This window comes from Leopardus geoffroyi, chromosome A2, assembly GCF_018350155.1.
Source record: "Leopardus geoffroyi isolate Oge1 chromosome A2, O.geoffroyi_Oge1_pat1.0, whole genome shotgun sequence".
Classification (NCBI taxonomy): domain Eukaryota; kingdom Metazoa; phylum Chordata; class Mammalia; order Carnivora; family Felidae; genus Leopardus; species Leopardus geoffroyi.
In genome coordinates this window covers 33116842-33137921 of record NC_059331.1, presented here as the reverse complement: position 1 = coordinate 33137921, position 21080 = coordinate 33116842, and the positions used below count along the sequence as shown (strand labels likewise).

General features: G+C 41.6%; 1 protein-coding gene across 20 annotated transcripts in view; it reads left to right on the top strand.

Moving 5' to 3' along the window:
- Positions 1-21080, top strand: part of MAGI1 (membrane associated guanylate kinase, WW and PDZ domain containing 1) — a 656496-nt gene that overhangs the window by 364623 nt on the left and 270793 nt on the right. For all 20 annotated transcript variants that reach the window (XM_045493448.1, XM_045493457.1, XM_045493443.1 and 17 more), the window contains exon 2: positions 16893-17009. In XM_045493448.1, the coding sequence (XP_045349404.1) occupies positions 16893-17009 (117 nt within the window). The remainder of the gene's footprint in view (positions 1-16892; positions 17010-21080) is intronic.

Genomic DNA, 21080 nt, shown 5'->3' with positions numbered 1-21080 from the left:
GGCTAAGATAAGTATCAGATTTTTAGAATGGGAGAGATCTTTGGTTTTGGGGAATCCAGCCTCTGCGTTTATGGATATGTGAACTAGGGCAATTGGTTAGAGATTTTAGCAACAGTCACAAAGCATCTGTCAGAATGCTATGTGCCCTTTTGGAGCTAGAAGAAGTAGATGGTGTATAATCAGGGTCCGTCAGAGAAACAGAGCCAACAGGGTGTGTGTATGTGTGCGTGTAAAGAGGGATTAATTTATTCTAGGAAATTGGCTTATGCAATTATGGTGGCTGGCAAGTTCCAAGGCCTGCTGTTGGCAAGCTAGAGACCCAGGAGGGCTGATGGTATAGTTCTAGTCACAGTCTGAAGGGCTGACAACCAAGGGAGCTGATGGTGTTTGGTTATAGTCCAGAGGCTAGCCGGCTTCAGATCCGGGAAAAGTCAGTGTTTCCATTAGAGTCCAAAGGCAAGAAAGAGCTGATGTTCTAGCTCCAAGGCTCAGGCAGGAGAAATTCCCATTTACTTGTGGAAGTATCAGTCTTTTTGTTTTATTCAGGCCTTCTACTGATTGGGTGAGGCCCACCCACACAGGGGAGAGCAGTCTGCTTTATTCACTGTATCAATTTAAATGTTAATCTCATCCAAAAGCGTTTGCACAGAAACATGCAGAATACTATTTGATCAAATACTTGGGCACCCCGAGACCCAGTTGACAGGTAAAATTAACTCTCACAAATGACTTTGCCAAACACAAATAGCACACAGATTTAGGGCTCAAATCCAGGTCTCCTGACCCTTGCCCAGGGTTCTTCTACTTCATTATGCTGTTTTCTGACTCATCTGTAACAAATGAATAACACAGAAGAGAAACTGCATAAAAATTGATATATTAGACTCCATCAACAATCAAAACTTCCATTCATCAAAAGACATCATCAAGAAAGTGAATGGATATGTCACAGACCGGGAGAAGATATTCGCAACATGTTTTCATGACAAAAGACTGGTATCCAGGATGTATCAAGAAGTCTTACAAGTCAATGTCAAGAAGACAAACCTAGTTAAAAAAAAAAATTGGCAAACAAGTTGAACAGAAACTTCACAAATGAATAGATGTGCCATTAACATCTGACATGATGATTAACATCGTTAGTTATCACAGTAATCCACATTAAAGTAATGAATAAACAGTGTGCTGCTGTATAGGTGAAAAGCGTATAAATAAATGGCAAAATAAAAAAAAAAATGAACACTGGATTCCCTGACGTCTGGTACTGTGCACGGCTGCCATTCAAACCAACCTCGAATTCCTCACTCTTTCCCCACACACCTCTGGCCACACAGTGTGATCTGTACAGAAGTGGGAGCGTGCAGGCAATCTGGGGATAACACACAGGTTTTAATTAGTTTGCAGTCTAGCAAATATGGGAAGGCTGGCTTGTTTCACTTGTTTGTTGTATGCATGTAATCGTAATTATGAATCCTAAAAAAAAATGCTCTCCTCGAGAACAAACACAATTCCACGCAAGGTGTTTTGGAAATACATTTGCTTCAAGTCAGATGCTGAGGGGGAGGGTGGCGAACGTTTACTGAGCATTATGTTGCATCTACTTGTGTGTTCCTCATGACAGCCCTGTTTGGGTAGGTACTCTCATTATCCCCACTTTCTTGATGAGGAAACTGAGACCCTGGGTGATTAAGGGATTTGCCCAAGAACGAAGAGGTCACTAATGGCAAAGTCAGGATGGCAGCATCTGCCTGCCTGCTTCTGCTTTAGCTACTGCTTATGTTATTTTCATTCATGTTATCCTTCATCTTTTTTTAATGCATATTTATTTTTGAGAGAGAGAGAGTGAGCATGCGAGCAGGGGAGGGGCAGGGAGAGAGGGAAAGAGAATTCCGGGTAGACCCCGCACTGTCACCATGGAGCCTGATGCGGGGTTCAGCCCCATGAGCTGTGAGATCACAACCTGAGCCGAAATCAAGAGTCACATGCTTAACCAGCTGAGCCCCTGGGTACCCCCTCGTCTCATAATTGAGTTCATCACTGCGTCCCCAAAGGTGCTAGTTGTATCACAACCCCTACTCTACGCTGAGACGGGCTCAGCTCTCATAGGAGACTCATGCTGAGGGAGGCGACAGCTAAGAAAGAAAAAGGAAAAAACAATAATTTCAAAGAATGATAATGCCTATGAACCCGATAAAGCAATGGGAGAGACATTGATGGAGGACCCCCTACGGAGACATTTGTCAGAGAAGACCTCTGCAGACCCCACGTCATGATTAGCTCAAACGTTTGATTTCAGAACTGAGCTCTGCCGCCTCTCGGTCAGCAGCCCTATTCTAGAAGACATGGAAGTTCCTGTAAGCCTGTGCATGTAGAGCCTAGAATCTTAGCAGTTTGGAACCCTCCCCACCAGGGGCGCTTTTGCAATATTCTTTTCTAATATGCTCTTGGATCTCAGTGAAAAAAAATTCATCAGTTAAGCACAACTTTTCCCTGACTGATACTCATTTAGCTATCTCCCTGTGGTAGGACTGTCCTACCCAGGTGATTCAGTGACTGGGGAGACCTTCAGGTGGTCATCTGGGAGCTGCTGAGAACAGGGAGGCTGATGTCCAGGGAGGTATGTACCATCAACAACACCTTGTCTTGCCCAAGATGCCAGTGGTAGTCCTGTTGAGAACCATTTGATGAATATTAAATAGTTTTAAGCTCGTGTGCTATATTGAAGTCTTAGGCGTTGAGTGGATGAGGTGTGGTTGGTTAGGTCTTTTGTCTTTAGATTTCATTTAGGTCTTTCCCATTCTATGACAGTGGCCAAGACTTTGACCTGATCTAGTTTATGTCCTGTGCTTCCCCCCCCCCCCCCCCCCGTTCTCCGGATATGTGAAATAGCAAGGCAAAAAATGGTTTATTGTTTTCTTTCCTTGCAAATAAAATTGAAAAAGCTCTAAAACTGGCTTATTGGTCTCTTTTCTAATCAAGAAAAAATGGCTGTTAAGAGCAATTTTAATGTGCAACCCGAGAACCCCCGTCAGAGGCTGGCAGATGTGATGGGGTTGCCTAACATAAATCACCTTCCATTGTTGAGGTGGGCATGTGGCCAGTTAGTGTCCTAATTATTGAATGGCTTTTTATAGCCCCATTATTTATAATTACTTTTCAATAACAGCCTAAAGACTACAGTGAGATGGAATGAAAATAGTCAAGTGTGAAAGTGATAATCGTTTATGGAATTATGGAGACTGAAAACGTCTGATGACCAGCCCATGAACTAGAACTCAATTCTAATGTTAAAATAAATTTTGTAAAGTTTATCTCTTTATCCCGAGGAAGACAGAGACAGCATGAGTGGGAGAGAGGCAGAGAGAGGGAGACAGAGCATCTCAAGCAGGGGCCGTGCTGCCAGCACAGAGCCTGACACAGGGCTCGAACTCATGAAACTGAGATCATGGCCTGAGCCAAAATCAAGAGTTGGACAGTTAACCGACTGAGCCACCCAGGTACCCCCAAATATTTTTTAACAGCTATACTACGTACCACATTCTGGAAGTGGGAGCTGTGGTTAACCCAGAGAGGGAAATCTCTGTAAGAATTCTTACCTTGGTGGATTTGCAACATATAAAATGGCCAAGAGCCCTGCACACAGCCACATGCACATAATACACTGTATCCATTTTTAACAAATGAATTTTATTTTGAAATATTTTAGATGCAAAGTGTGCAAAAAGACAATACAGAAGTTCCCAAATCTCATGGAATTTCCCCTAATACTAACATCTTGTATAATGGTTGTTCATTTGTCAAAAATAAGTTAAGATAGTACATTACTATTAACTCCAGTCTTTTAAAAAATTTTTTTTAAGTTTGTTTATTTAAGGAGAGAGAGAGAGAGCATGCACAAATGGAGGAGAGGCAGAGAGAAGGAGAGACAGAACCCCAAGCAGGCTCTGTGCCATGAGCGCAAAGCCTAGTGCAGGGCTCGAACTCACACACTGTGAGATCGTGATCTGAGGTGAGATCACGAGTTGGATGCTTAACCGACTGTCCCACCCAGGAGGCCCTATTAACTAACTCCAGTCTTAACTCAGATTTCACTAGGGTGTTTTTCCCCCACTAGCGTCCTTTATGTCCCTAAATCCATGCAGGATACGTTACATTTAGTTGCCACGTCTTAGACTCCTCTAATCTGTATCAGGTTCTTAATCTTCCCTTGTTTTTCCATGAGCTTGACAGTTTTGAAGAATGTCAGTCTGTAGTTCTAAGTTTCACTCTTTGGATGTGGATGAACACCTTGTTCGAAGTCCAACGGTGGAGACAGGAAAGCCAAGACTTTGGAACTAGAACGTGTGATTCTAATCCTGCACCGAGAGTCTTTCTTCATGTGGTTTAAAGTGGGAATGATACCACCTTTCTCACTGGGTTTTACAAGGACTGAATGAGATAATGTTCAGAAAAGTAATTTATGATAAAGCACAAAATTTGTAATCATCAAAGGGAAATCTGTGTTTATGATGTATGCATTTTTCTATTCTGTATATTCGTATAAACTGGAGATTGATGCCAGTAACAGAGTTTATTTCAGGAGTCATTTGATAAATTTCTCTGAAAGCTATCCAGGTCTTTAAATATGTGAAATTTTTCTACTTTATAGAGGATGTGGGAATGGATATTTTTCACCTGTTGAATATCGTTGTGAAAGCCCATCAGCGTGGACCCACACCTCCCCTTCCTACTCCTTTTCTAAGGGAATGGTTTACACGCCAGGTGCTACTTGCACACGTCCCGATGCATGAACCCCCACACCTCTGGCAGTTTTCAGAAAGTGTAACATAAACGTTTTCTGAGAGAGACGTAACCCTCTACAACAGGGAGTGGCCAGCTCCAGCTTATGGGCCCAATCTAGCCTGCTGCTTGTTTTTGTAATGAAGTTTTTATTTAGAACACAGCTATGCACTCATTTACTTATTGTCTAGTGTTGGTTTTCTTCTTTAAAAAAAAAAAAAAAGCAGAGTGGTTGGAGCCTAGGCCTTTCATCCTGCAAAGGATAAAGTATGTACTATGGGACCTTACAGATAAATTTTGCCTCCGTCTACTCTAGAATCCTCCTGGTGCCTGAGATGTTTTCTTTTCCATTCTCACCTGCTTGGACCATATACTTACGATTCTGTCTTTGGTCCCCAGCTTTGAAAAATCTTTTAAAGAGAGGTACTGTGCAAAGAATACTCACGGAGATGCTTTGCTTGTGGGAAAGGGTCTCAGCTTTTTCAGGCCCATGAAATGATGGGATGTTGCTCGTGGCCTCTGTTCTATGATCCAGCAGAAGCTGGTGTGGCATGTTCAATTGTAACCCTGTATAGTGAGATTTCTCACTATATAGGTCAGAGCCCCTGGATCTCTGGCCCCAACCTACTGTGTGAATGATATCAGACTATATTAGAATATAGTTTGTGACCCATTTTATCCATTCCTGGCTGAAACTGAATTGGGGTAAGGCTCACAGGGGTCAGAGAACAGCTGTGTTAATTACTATGGAAGTTCTGGGCTGTGAGATGCCTGTGGGATCTCCGTTTGCATTTGCATAGAAGCATTTAAAATACCTTCCTTATCAACAGTGTCCTGAAAGCCAAGGGGACAGGTGCTGGTTCCTGGGAAGGAACTTCACTTGGGCTCCTTGGCTGAATGTTCTTTGGAAGTCATCGCTGTTGACATGTCACTTTCTTGGTTTCTACCTATGTTGAACATCGAGAGGGTATTGGGGCAACTGTACTCTGACTGTTTAAAGGGAAGTCAGTCTTCAGTTTTTATGTTGAGATTCACATAAAATGTTTTCTAGTGGCATGGTGAATGTAACTGCTTCAGAAAAACCATTCTTTTCTTTTACTCTTTCTTGTTTTAGAAAATATCAAACCCATAAACCGCATAACGTATTGAATCAACAGCGTAGTATATGCCATGAGTGACTCTAACTGATCAGCTGTTAACATCTTGCATTCTGATTTCATCTGTCTAGATTTACATATATTTCCTTTTTGCCTAATTACCTGGGCGATGGGGCAGCCCGTTAACCTCAGTTTTTTTGTTCTGTAAAATGGGACTGGAAATAGAACCAACCTCACTGATGTGAGGTGAGGATTGCAAAGTTAGGACTCAGCACTGTGTCTGCCTTTTATTTTTTTTTTTAATTTTTTTTCCACGTTTTTATTTATTTTTGGGACAGAGAGAGACAGAGCATGAACGGGGGAGGGGCAGAGAGAGAGGGAGACACAGAATCGGAAACAGGCTCCAGGCTCTGAGCCATCAGCCCAGAGCCCGACGCGGGGCTCGAACTCACGGACCGCGAGATCGTGACCTGGCTGAAGTCGGACGCTTAACCGACTGCGCCACTCAGGCGCCCCAGTGTGTCTGCCTTTTAAAAGTGCTCAGTAAATGCTCACTGGCATCACTCCAGCAGGTCACCGAGCAGAGCTCCATTAGATCCCGATGCAGTGTCTTCTTAAGAATTTTGTGTCTTCTTGAAGGGCACACACATGTCTACAGATTGCACTCAAGGACCTGAGTGTAGAGACCTATGACTTCAGCCGTGTTGTTGATTATTGCCGGTCATAAACTCACATCAGATAGGTTACTTTGCCTACAGAGCAACATTGTCTTTTGCCTTTCCCTTTTGTAAATCTTTCATTTTTTTTTTTTTTTTCTGAACAGATGTTATTTGACTATACCAGTTTAACTGAAATAAATACAAGAAGCACAAAAGGCTGGAAATAATGGAAAAATAGAGATGATGGAATTTAAACCGTGCCTTTCTTTCCATGCTTAATTCAGGTTTCTTCTCGCTGTGGGATGAAATTTGGTATGAAAAGATTCACCAGGAGAAAAAGAAGAGAGGAGACAGGCAGGAAATAATAATAATGTGGATGTCCTGAAGTGCTAGCAGAATGTTTTGTGCTCGTCCATGTAGGGAGTTACATGTAAATAGTAGTTTCTAGAGCTTCATCAGCAGACATAAATCTTTCCTGCAGTCTCTTTTTTTCTTTTCTTTTCTTTTCTTTTTTTAATTTTTTTAACGTTTATTCATTTTAGAGACAGAGAGAGACAGAGCATGATTGTGGGAAGGTCAGAGAGAGAGGGAGACACAGAATCTGAAACAGGCTCCAGGCTCTGAGCTGTCAGCACAGAGCCCGACGCGGGGCTCGAACTCACGGACCACGAGATCATGACCTGAGCCGAAGTCGGTCGCCCAACCGACTGAGCCACCCAGGTGCCCCACTTTTTTTTTTAAGTTCTACAGAAACATGACTGAAAGAACAACTGTTTTTGTGCCACTAGGGGAATGGATTCAATCTCTGCATGTCTGATGATGCCCCACCTGCCTGGTGTCATTTGCACTGTGCTTGTTATTATAAGGTGTTATTATTAGCCCAGGAGGACTGGCATCTCTTGAGGTGTGCAGAGAGATGGGGACCATTGGTGACAGATAAGGAAATGGGTTTGTTTTCTGAGCCTAGCTCTCCACATTTTGTTAGGGGGACTTTGCTTTGGCATAGTGATCATTGGTCACAAATATCAGCGTGTCTTAGAACCACCTGGACGGTCTGTTAAAACATAGACTGCTGAACCGGACCCGCAGAGTTTCTAATTCAGTAAGTTTTGGGTGAAGCCTGGTAATTTGCAACTCAGCAGGTTTCTGGGTAACGCTGCTAAGACTAGCCTTGGAGACGCTGAATACCCTGTACCCTAAGAACGCTCAAAGGAGAATTGCTCACCTGGAGATTCGGAGCCAGCATCTCCAGTGACGACTTAGCAGGTTCTGGTCAGCGGACTAAGTCTGCTGCCCTTTTTTGTAAATAAAGTTTTATTGGGAAAAAACCTTGGTTACATATAATCTGTGGCTGCTTTTGGACTATAAAGGCAAACTTTAGTAGTTGGACGGGGTCCAGATGGGCTCCCAAAGGCGGAGAATGTGTACTGCCTGACCCTTGGCACTCTGTAGAAAAATTGTGCTGACCCCTGATTGTGACCAATGCTTACATGCCATCTGGGGGAGGCAGGCTTGGAAGCAAATCTGTCAGAACTGGCATACTGAGTGTTCTCAATCTCTGTGTGTTTAAAAGCAAAGGGTTTTGTTTGTTTCTTCATTTTACTTAAATACATAATGATAATGGAATTCATCCATTATTTCGCCACAGGCCGTTCTCCACAAAAATTTTCTCATTGCAACCAACAGTTTCTCAGATTGAAGAGAAACGTATTTTAACCGTCCATGTTGCTTGTATAATATAGTGTTGGCATCTGTTTGAATTATTGATGGAAAACTTTTAAAAACGCATACTTAGGGATGCCAGGCCGTGCATGCAGCTCTTGATCTCAGGGTCGTGAGTTCCAGCCCCATGGAGGGCATAGAGATTACTTAAAAAAAAAAAAAAGCATACTTAAAAAGGGAAAAACAATCCTCATTTTGGCACTGTAATTAGATTAGTGATATTGTACTTCTTCTAGAGTTGAGTGGAAACCTTTCTGGAAAGCAGTTTGTCAGTATGTATGAAGAATCTTTAACGATTGTGCTCATTGTTCTAGTAATTCCACTTCTAGAGGATTTTAGCAAACATACATACTCAAGATTTTTCATTGCAACATTGTTTATGATCATTTAAAAATAATTTTTTGTTTATGTTGAGAGAGTCACAGCATGAGTGGGGGAGGGGCAGATAGAGAAAGACAGAGAGAGAGAAAAAGAAAGAATCCCAAGCAGGCTCCGTGATGTCAGCACAGAGCCTCGCACAGGGCTCGAACCCCCAAAACCATGAGATCATGACCTGAGCTGAAACCAAGAATTGGAGGCTTAACCCACTGAGCCATCCAGGTACCCCTATGACCTGGATCATTTTTTTTCAGAGGAAAGACATCTAAATGTCTGATAACATGAAACTGATAATATGATGATGCATCCACATAGCTACTTTGGAGGCATTTAGAATCAAGGTGAATAAAGGGAAGCTGATACAGTCTTTTGGGAGAGAATTTGTATCATTTTATGCTTTTTGTCCCACTATTTCCACTTCAAGGATTGTGAGGAGATAATCAGAAATACAGTTAGATTTGAGGCGCCTGTGTGGCTCAGTCACTTAAGCATCCAACTCTTGATGTTGGCTCAGGTCATGATTTCATGGTTCATGGGATCAAGCTCCTAGTGGGGCTCTGCACTCACAGCATGGAGCCTGCCTGGGATTCTCTCTACCCCACTCACTGCCCCTCCTCTTCTTGCTCTTTCTTTTTCTATTTCTCTCTCTCAGAATAAACAAATAAACTTAAAAAAAAAAAAAGAAATACAGCTAGGTTTTAGCCAAGGAGGATAATCACAGTAGAACTCATTCATATGCTTACTGATGGGTAATAGTTAAATAGGTTGTGATGGAATGAGACATGACATATATGTGCTATTAAAACTAAATTTTCGAGCACTGCTAGGGTATTGGAAATGCGTATGAATTATTTGTTAGACCATGTGGATGTAAATCCTCATGCCGGGCATGATCCTCCCTATCCCCTATTTAATAGGTATCTAATGGAACTCCTGTGTTCTCCTCCCCTGTGGGCATCAGCACTTAAGCCCAGACGTGGGAATCACTTTTGACTCCTCTCTTGCATTTGGCATCTTCCTCCATCACGCGGGCACACCCTGTTGCTTCTAGCTTTAAGTTACATCTTCTCTCTGCACTCCTGCCCTTCTTTTCATGTTTCCTTATTCCAGGCCACTTCCGGTCTTGTGTGATCAGCCACACTGGCCGCACGCTGTCACCTCCCTCTACTCTTTTTAAAAAAAATTTTTTTTTTAATGTTTTATTTATTTTTGAGACAGAGAGAGAGCTTGAGCAGGGGAGGGGCAGAGAGAGAGAGAGAGAGACACATACAGAATCTGAAGCAGGCTCCGGGCTCTGAGCTGTCTGCACAGAGCCCGACGCGGGGCTCGAACTCACGAACCGTGAGATCATGACCTGAGCCGAAGTCGGACGCTCAACCGACTGAGCCACCCAGGCGCCCCCACCTCCCTCTACTCTTGACCCACTGCACAGCTGCGGGAGGAATCTCAACACGGAGACGAGGCCTTCCTTATGTCCCTGACTGCCCTCCCTTCACTGCATTCCTCCGGAGCTTAGAGTAAAATGCAAACTCCTTATCTTGGCCTGCAAGGCACAGCATGATCCGCCCCAGCTTCTCTGTTCCACCTCTGCATGTGCTGCCCCTGTCCGAGCTCCACGCTTTTTCTCTAACACGCCAGCCTCCTTTCTATTTCCGTTCATTTGCACATGCGGCATTCTCTGTCTAGAATGCTGTTTTCACCACACTTTGCAGAATTAACTTGGTTCTTGTCTCACTTGCTTTCTCATCTTAACAATGACCTCTGCTCAGAGGCCAGCCTGGTTCATGTTTGCTAAAACTTGTGTGTTAGTTCCTGTTCAGGAGTTCTGTGTTGTCGTGGTGTGTCCCCAGGGCCCACCGATTGTCTGGCTGTCGGGACTTAATAAATATCTGGTTGAATGAGTGAATGAATCCCCCATGTGTGTGAGGGTACAGTAAGGGCATCTGTCTGTATGCGTAGGTAGGCATACACGGGGCATTCAGTACCAACACGTTAATGGTGATTCACATGAGGTTACAGTTGATCTTTAACCTTCATCGTTGTACTTTTGTGTATTTTTCAAATCTTGGAATTCATATGTGTTACCTTTTTATTGTGGTAAAATATGTATCACATAAGATCATGTTAAGTATTTTAAGGGTACAGTTCAGTGGCGTTGAGTACCTTCACACTGTTGTGCAGCCATCCGTTCAGTCGGTCCATCCAATTAGTAGTAAATCCTAACTCCCCACTATTTTTTGGGACTTTTACAGTCAGAAAAATGTCAGGAAAAATGTGTTAGAAAGAAACAAATGGCAAAATCTTTTAAAGACAAAACTCACTAATTGTATTTCAGGTTGTAAGTTTTAGCGACGATAAAACTAGCTAATTTGTATTTCGATTTATAATTTTGCACTTAAAAAAACCCTATCCTTTACAAACGTAAACTGCTGAACTGATATAGACTTTTGTTTTTTGCTGTAATAGCTCCCTGCACTACAAACCATTTGTGTTAATAAATACATCTTTCCTACAACTACAATCATTCCGTGAAGAAATTGTGTGCTAATGGTAAATCACTTGGAAGTGTGATTAGTTTAGTATCCTTATGCACGTTTTCCTTAGCATTGAAAATCTGAAATATATTAAAGTCTAAATTCTAGTTGTAAGGAAACACTATTCTTTGACCTTCTATGTTCTGGAGCTTATACGACACAGAGAGAGTTATGTTTTGTCTCCTTGGTTAGAAATGGATGAATCGAGAAGACTCAAAAGTAATATCTCTCGAAACCTAGTTTCTGGGCCGTCAAGATTATTTCTATTGACTAGTGTTCTCCCTTAGGATCTATACTTTAGGAGATAGAGTTCAGACCAAGCAGAGTCCCCTCATAATCCATCACTTTGAAAATGATGCTTCTAGTTGAGATGGCAGAAAACTTTGTAGCATGTAGAGGAAAAGTTTGGAGGAACTACACAATGATGTTAAGGGATCATTTCATGTTTAAATAGTAACAAGCAAAATTTGTGACTTAAGTAACTGATAAAGGAATCATATCCAGAGTATATAAAGAACATCTTATCAAAAATAACAAGACAGCCTATTAGAAAAATGCACAAGGAATATGAACAGGCAAGTTACTGAAGAGGAAGCATAAAAGACAAAAAATGTATATATGAGATATATATTCTATCATATATATATACACACACACATATATGTGTGTATATTGTATGTGTGTGTATATATATATGTATATAATTTACATATATCACTACATATATGTATATATGATAGAATGTACAAGTCACCAGAAATGTAGTCACCCCCTTATCTGTGGGGGAGATGTTCCAAGACACCTAGTGATGCCTGGAACTGTTGATAGTACTGAACCCTGTATTACTATGTTTTTTCCTGCACATACACATATTTGAAAAGAAGAATATTACAGTGACGTTTATTATTGCATTGTTGCATTGGCAACAACATTGGAAATAGCCTAATTTTTTATGAAGGACAAATACATTGTATATTTTTTAAATGGAATATTACACAACATTTAAAGTAATTAGCAAAGGTTACGTGAATTGACATGGTTAAATTTCTCTAAACCAGTGTGAATTTAAAAAAAGCAGAGATACATTGTTTTAAATTTAAAAGATACACAATTTCTGATACATTGATATGAAATATAAAGTAATGGCAAATACAGGACAGAGAGTAAGCTTCATTTTTGTCACTGAAATTATACAATTGTCTTAAAATCAGCTCTGAATCCCTTTCTTGGAAAAAGTTGCCTGTATTTCTGACCTCTGTTCTCTTTTCCACTTGCAAAACAAATCTTGAATTTCAAAGAAAGTGAAGATGCTCTGACTCTCTCTGTCTCTCTCTCTCTAGCAATTTATTATTTCATTGGCTCACTGCCTTGACAATTAGGAGAAGATTTATAGACATATCCCCTGAATAATTGGCAATTAATTTGAGATTAGATGCCAAAAAGTACAGTATTCTTAATATAATGGGAAGGTTGAGGCTTTTCGCTTACAAATGTCACGGAACACAGAGTAAATGTTAACCGGCAGCATAGTTAACCCTGCCCTTTTGCACATCTGCAGTAAAGCGGAGTTTTAGTTCGATGATCGCAAACTTTAGCTAGCTTGGCTAGTTTTAATGTAAATCTCAAGTGTAGACCAAGAGTGTCTGTGGCTTAAGATTGAACGCCTTCCCATCTATAAGCCCATGTTTTATCTTGATAAGTAACCTGCATATGATCCATAAGGGTGTGTGTACCTGGGTTCTGTATAGGAGAAACAGATACTGTATCCCGAATCTTCTTTAGGATTTTGCTTTTGACTCAAGCAGTAACTTGGATCCCATAACATCTTTTCTACTCATGGCTCAGTGTCTTTCTACCGCCTGCAACTGTGGTCTCCTATGGAGAATATAAACTCTAGGTCTTAAACAACGCAGATTTGGCTGGTAAACATTCGTATCCTTTTGGTCGAACTCCAGAGTACCTTCTACCTAGAGGTAGAGTTGGCCGATGTGACTCCTAAATATCTGTGATTTACCAGTTGGTTTCATTTCAACTCCAGCACAGCGCCAACAATGTATTAAGTATGCACTAAATACTAACCCATTTACATATGGCCGGACAATTTTAGCACCAGTAGAGTTTTATTCCCTTCCAGAAACTCTAGAAATATCCTTTAGTCTGAATTTCCCTGTGCCTGTATTTTGTTCATAGCTATTTCTAAGTAATGGAATGGGCTTTATGCTTATGGGCATTTTGAAAAGGAGTAACAGCCCATCTTTGAACAGGTCTCAGCTCTTTCCCCTCCCTTGCCTCAGTGATTGTCCACTCTACATTATCATGGCACCTTCTCTTTGCTAAGCAGTGTTGGCATCTCATTTAATCCTTATACCAATTTCATGACAGGGCTTCTGTTTTATCAGAGCTCTGTTTCACAGATAAGGTTCAGAGGTGAAACAGTGTGCTTGGGTTCACCAGCCAGTAAACAGTGGAGCCGGGATTTAAACCCAAGCCTTGTTGTCTTAACTATCAAGATTTAATCTGTTTTCCTTTCACTTCATCTCTCTGCTGCAAAATTGAGAATTAAGCATTTAGAATAGCCTATCACATACTCATTGGGTAATCATGTCTATTTTTTAAACTTTTGAAATCAATTTCGTAATAGTGTCACATACATACTATAAATTGTATCCAGTACACACACACACACACACACACACACACACACAGAGTTCCTTAAGTTTCGATAAATATATAAACCCATATTATCACTGCCACGATCAAGATTTTCTGTACTGGCATCTACTTCAAACACTTCCTTGTGCTCCCCCCTTCAAAAACTTTTCATCTTGGGGCACCTGGGTGGCTCTGTCGGTTAAGTGTCCGACTCCTGATTTCTGCTCAGGTCATGATCTCATGGTTTGTGAGTTCGAGCCCCATGTTGGGCTCTGTGCTGACAGTGCTGAGGCTTCTTGAGATTCTCTCTCCCTCTCTGTCTTCCCTCCCCAACTCACGCACTCTCTATCTCTCAAAATAAACGAATAAACTTAAAAAAATTTTTTTAAATCTTTTTGTCTTAATGTCATTCTAGACTCTCAGGAAATTGTAAACAGTAGTACAGAGATCCCCTGTACCCTGCATCCAGGTTCCCCCCAGGGAGAACTGGTTACATAAGTATAGTACAATTGCAAAGCCAAGAAACTGACATTGGGACACTCCATAGATCTTACTCCCTTGTCTCCCTTTGCAGTCAGCCTCTGCCTACCCTCAGCCCCAGGTAACCACTCAACTCCTTTTTGTCACTAAAGTTTAGATTATTCTAAAACTTTATATGTAAGTGGAATCGTATACAATATTGCCTTTTGTGTCTAGCTGCCTTTGCTCAGCATTATGTGTTTTCGGTGTGTGAATGGTACTCTACATTGTTAGTGGTCTCTTCCCGTTAACTGTTGTGTAGCACCCTATTTGAATAGAGGGCAGCTTGCTTATCCTTTCTCCTGTTGATGGATATTTTGGTTGTTTCCAGTTTTGGACTATTACATAGTAATGAAAGTTGTTGTGGAGATTCATCCGGAAGTCGTATGTGTGGGGGAGTGTGCTTGTTTTCATTTCTCTTGCATAAATGCGAGTGAAAGTGCTGGGTCGTTCGGTTAGTGAAGGTTTAGCTTTATAAGATTCTTTTCCCAAGAGAATGAACCATTTTCTGTGCCCACCGACAGTGCCCGCAAGTTCCTCTTGTTCTCCAGTCTTGCTAACACTTGATACTGACTTTTAAATTTTTGCCATTCTTTGGGCGCCTGGGTAGCTTAGTCAGTTGAGACCTGACTTTGGCTCAGGTCATCGTTCCTTGGTTCGAGCCCCATGTCAGGCTCTGTGCTGACAGCTCAGATTCTGGAGGCTGCTTCAGATTTTGTGTCTCCCTCTGTCTCTGCCCCTCCCCTGCTCCTACTCTATCTCTGTCTGTCTGTCTGTCTCACAAGTAAACATTAAAAAAAATTAAAAAATAAAAAAATAAATTTTCCCATTCTAGTAGGTATGTAGTGGAATTTCACTGTGGTTTTGATTTGCCTTTTTCTGATAATGGTATTAAATATCTTTTCATGTAGTTAGATGGCTAGTCATATATATTCCTCTGTAAATTGTTCAAACCTTATGACCATTTTGAGGGGCAGGATGGGGAGTGGATAGGTGGATGTGTGTCCTTTTTATTCAGCAAATATTTGATGAGTTGTTGAATATTTATTAAATGACCCAGGATTGACTCGAATATATCTATTTTGATTTTGGCCACTTGAAACCTTAGGTATAATACATCTCAAATAAAATAGTTCAAATTAGGTTTTGTTAGTCTATAAAGCAATCATCTGTAATAAGGAATCTGTTAACCATGATACTAAAATAAAGATCAGTCATTTCCTGTCTAGGTAGGACATAACATCATCTTAACTATCAATGTCATCCTCATGATACACATTTTTGACCATGGGGAAGTTACCATCTGAAGACATGAATTTTGTAGTTCACATAGATACTGCATTGCTATTTTGTTTCTTTAAGGCTAGAAATGTTCTTACCTAATTTTTATCTTGTCTAAAAATGGAAAGACGATTTTAGCCTGGTTATTTTTAGCTGTCACTGAACCAGTCTTTCTCCATTAAGTATAAATATTAGCTAACTTGATCTACAAGCCTTCTGTTGGTCCTGTAGAGTATAATTTGTGTCTATAATTTAAAAAGAACATTTGGTTACCTTTTTTGTTTCTATGACATATTTTTATAGCCGTAATTTAGCTATTGTTTTATTTTGTTAATGTAGAGAATTACAAAGAAATACACAGGCTCACTCACGCAGCTATTGCTTATACAACAATAGTGAAAAAGCACTCTGTGTCTAGTGTTTGTGCAATCAATGCAGGATAATAAGGTCTGTATATCTCTGTCTGTAGACTAAAGAGTGACATCTGTATATCTGTCTATACAATGAAGACATCTTCTCCCTTACTTCCCAAGCTCATGTCCTTCTACCTAAAGGAAACTGTTGTTAAAAACTTTGTGATGATGGCTCACATCAATATAGAGCGCCTCCTTTTCTTTGTTCCTTTTTACGCAAAAGGGGTCAGACAGTATGCACCACCCCACATATTTTCCTTTGACACTAACACTAAGCAGATATACCTTTCTTGGAGTAGTTACCGTATGAATCAACTATGCTTTACTTAGTTGATCCCTGGTGGTCTTTTTCAGATCTTTTGCTTTGATTTTCATTTATTTGCTATCATAAAAATACCGCAATAAGCAATACTGGAGATGTTGCAGACTTTTGCAAGTATATTCATAGGGTCAGTTTCTACCAGTTGGACCCGTGGTCAAAGAACATTGTATAATTTGTCAGCTGTTGCTCCATTGTTCTCTTTAAGTTCTCAGCCATTTGCCGTCTCTTTAATCGTGTCTTCAAGGGTCTCTGGCACATATTTTAAATGTAATAGCCTAGTTTAAATTCTTTGTTATTTGAGCCTTCTAGTATTATGTGAAATGATCCCCCCAAGTTAATGCTCTGTCAATGCTGTTTTATGTTTATTACATCCTTGCTTGCTTTTCTCCTGCAGAGGGAATCCTGAAGCAGGTCCTCCTAATGACCGAGAGTGGCTGGGTAGAATGGCTTCTGGTGGCATTTCTGCTGTCAACCTGCTTCATCTCTGGGAAGCCCCGTGGTTGATGTGTTTTGTCTATTTTATATATTTCTCACAGGAGGAAAACTGAACAAGGACCTGCGACATTTTCTCAATCAGCGCTTCCAAAAAGGCTCTCCTGACCATGAGCTCCAGCAGACCATAAGGGATAACCTTTACCGCCATGCTGTGCCTTGTAAGTAGCCCTTTTGGGGCATCTGACTGCTGGGTGTATGTGTGTGTGGAAAGCTAGTGGAGACAGAAGAGTTCAGCAGTTGGTTCTGGAACACTGGGCAGCTTGCTCACTTAGTGCCTCCCTAAGTCCAGGGCACCCTAAGTGACCCTGCGACATACAGCACAGCACAAGGTGAATTCCTTGGCCTTCAGGTTTCTTGCCCTCCCGCTTTCTTGCTTATATGTCAAGTAAATTAGTTATCCTTTGTAGGGGCCTGTTTTCACATCAGTGGAAACGACATCTGAGTCATACGAATTCCATGAGACCGTAACGAGGAGTACCTGGGATGAAGGGTTTTGCAAAGTCCTGGCGTGGCGTAAGCCTCCATGAATGCTAATCATCATTGTTATTACTGTGGTGGACCAGGCCAGAGGCCTTCAGATTGATCTCTGTGGAGATCAGGGAGCCCTCGTGGCCCCACAGCGGAGAGAATGCCTCAGTGGACTCTCTCTGCTTCCCCACCATGACCAGATTCATTGATCTTGATTTCACGCATAATTGCATTTGAAGAAATGGCTTCCACCAATTAATAACTCCAGTCCCCCCAACCCATTAGATTAGACCAAATCTGAGGAAGCAAGACAGAGAGCATAGGGACTATGAAAGCGAGGTTTTTGTTTTGAGGGAAGGAAGGAAGAAAAGGCAGGAGAAGAAGGAGAGAGGGAGGGAGGAAGTCAGTCCATGGGGCAGATGCTTGGGCACCTGAGTTGTAGTGAAGTATTACCGTGCACTACCCACCTGCATTCCTATATAGCTAATCATGAGGTGGCAATCCTGGGGACGCTTAGAATTGCATGATTTTATTTAAAATTGAGAAGAAAGAATGATTTTGGCTTTAGTACTTGGAGTTTTTCCCTTCTGTTATTGCCAGGTCCTTCAAAGCTTGAATTTTTTTTTGTTTTTTTTAATACCATTTTTTAGGGGCACTTAGGCGGCTCAGTCAGTTGAGCGTCCATCTTTGGCTCAGATCGTGATCTCATGGTTTGTGAGTTCGAGCCCCATGTCAGTCTCTGTGCTGGCAGCTCAGAGCCTGGAGCCTGCTTCAGTTTCTGTCTCCGGTTCTCTCTGTCCCTCCCCCGCTTGTGCTCTGTCTCTCTGTCTCTAAAATAAATAAACATTAAAAAATAGAAAGGAAATATTATTTTTTAACCAGCAAAAAAAAATTAGGAATAATTTGAAATTGAGGGTACCCAGCTTACTGCTGTGATTTGTTTGCTATAATGGTTTTCTTTAAGAAAAAAAAAAATAGTTTGCAAATCGTGCCAGAGTGCTAATGTTTCCCGATACCACTGCAAAATGGTAAACAGAACTAATGTGAGGCACCATAGACCCGCAGGGACATAGGTTAGAAGTCTACACTGGGACCTTTAAAGATCAGGTTCTAGAACAGCCCTCCCTGCTCCTCATTTTACTTATTAATAAAACCAAGGCTCCACAGGGAAAAGAGGTTGAGTGCAAGGAACTTGGGTCAGTGCCCCAAGGTTGTCTCTTTCTGCTGAGTAGCAGAGTTGCCTTGACAGAGAAACTGTTGTGATAATGTGTTAATGTATCTGGGCCTCCCTTCTTGTAGTCTTTCAGCGTTGGAATGGAATGCTATCATCTTGTATCCTACCAACAATTTTTTACACTTGGATTAATGATAATTTCTAATGTTAATTGTATGGGTTATAAAGGGATCATAAATTGTTTTATGGCTCAAGAAACCAAGGCACTAAGGTAAGCCAATAGAAACAAGGCTAAAGGCAGGGGTGGGGGGACCTGGGTGGCTCCATCGGTTGAGTGCCCGACTTGGTTCAGGTCATGGTCTCATGGTTTGTGAGTTCAAGCCCCGCGTCTGGCTTTGTGCTCACATCTCAGAGCCTGGAGCCTGCTGCAGATTCTGAGTCTCCCTCTCTCTCTCTCTGCCCCTTGCCTGCTCATACTCTGTCTCTCTCTGTCTCTATCTCTGTCTCTCTCTCTCTCAAAAATAAATAAACATTAAAAAATTAAAAACAAACAAGGCTAAAGGTGATCAGAACTTCTGGTCTCTTGAGTCCACCAGTCCAAAGTCCTGACTTTGATATGCTAACTAGTATTAACCCTCAAATAACTCTTGGAGGTTGGGATTTTTTTTTTTAATTTTGTAATGTGTATTTATTTTTTAGAGAGAGACAGAGACAGAGCATGAGCGGGAGAGGGAGTCAGAGAGAGGGAGACACAGAATCTGAAGCAGGCTCCAGGTCCCGAGCTGTCAGCACAGAGCCCGACGCGGGGCTCGAACTCATGGACCTCGAGATCATGACCTGAGCCGAAGTCCGGTGCTTAACCAACTGACCCACCCAGGGGCCCCTGGAGGTTGGGATTTTTAATTCTCAGTTTACAGATGAGGAAACAGAGGCGTGGGGAGATCAAGTCACTGCTAAGTGTCCAATTGGGGTCTTTTCGACTCTCACCACCCAGGGCTATTTCTGTAGCTGTACCATAGCTGCCTCTGAAATTCTAGGACAGCAGGTTGAATGCCGTTTTGCAGAATTCAGTAATTGCAGAATCATGATTGTTCTCTGTGTAATTTTTCCCTTACTTAGATTCCAATTTAAGAAATGGGGAATGAAGCAAATGAACACACCATTTCTTGACGCATCTGTGGTGTTACTATGGTTACGTTTTGGCTTGCTTTCCCATTTATTTTTTCCCCTGATTTATAGGACCTGACTGTGAGCTAAATGGCTTGATTTTAAAGCTTACCACTATATAGGAATTGGGGCAAAAATGACCTCAGCCTTTTAAAAACAGTGAAAAATCCTGTTTTGTCTTTGCTCGCATAAAGCCCTTGGTACTAATGTTTCATTTCTATGAAACCCACAAATCGGGAACTGGGAAGGAAGAAATGGTCTTTCTCCTGAAAGGGAAAACAAGTAGCATTTCATTTTACATTTCCTTCATAAAATGGGAAGGAAATTCAGAAGAGGTCTGTTTCTGAGTCTGGCACAGCATGTGTACCTTTGAACATGGGTAGACCACAGGTCACCAGGGATTTGGTTACAGGCTTGGAGAACTCAAGCCACGTTTTTGTTTATTTTGATTCCTTGGCCCCTGTGACTGGTAAAGCAGAACTCTCTACCAAACCTGTCGTGCCAACGGAGTAGGAAGCCCTTCCTTTGGAGAACACAACCTCCTGATTATGTTGTAACTGTCCCATGAGGAGACAAGCTCTCGTAATCTGCATTTTCCAGAACTTCCTGCTGCTGCTATTTTAGTGACTTCACCATTTTGAGAAGTGATGACCTCATGAACAGGTGCTTGCGAGTTGGGGTAGACGTCTTGTCTTACACACGTTAGGAGGTCCACGTGTCACTAGAAAGGAATAAATAAAGCCCCTTCATTCTCAGGTTCTTTTTAGTGTCATCATATCACCACGATGGGTTTTACCACTTAAGATTCCATTTTCTCCTAATTCCTTGGCAAAGACAGTGCAGGTAATAGTATCCCTATTTTACAGATAAGGAAATGGAACAACCAGTAGAACTTCCTCAAAATCATACCACTTCTAAATGCCACATAACTCATTGCCCTTCCGGTGCTGTTTTAATGTTTCTTATTTTTTTTTTTTTTTTAATTTTTTTTTCAACGTTTTTTATTTATTTTTGGGACAGAGAGAGACAGAGCATGAACGGGGTCGGGGCAGAGAGAGAGGGAGACACAGAATCGGAAACAGGCTCCAGGCTCTGAGCCATCAGCCCAGAGCCCGACGCGGGGCTCGAACTCACGGACCGCGAGATCGTGACCTGGCTGAAGTCGGACGCTTAACCGACTGCGCCACCCAGGCGCCCCCTAATGTTTCTTATTTTTAACAGCTTTATTGAGGTATAATTCACGCACCATACAGTCCACTCATTTCAAGTGTTCCTCCAATGCTATTTTTTTTTTTGCCACAGTCCTTATTTTACTCCACTCCCCTTTTATTTTGTCTTTATTCAAAAACTTTGATTACTTCCACAGTATGAAAAAAGTCATCCGAGTTGAAGTCTAGTTATGTTTACCATTGACAATTGC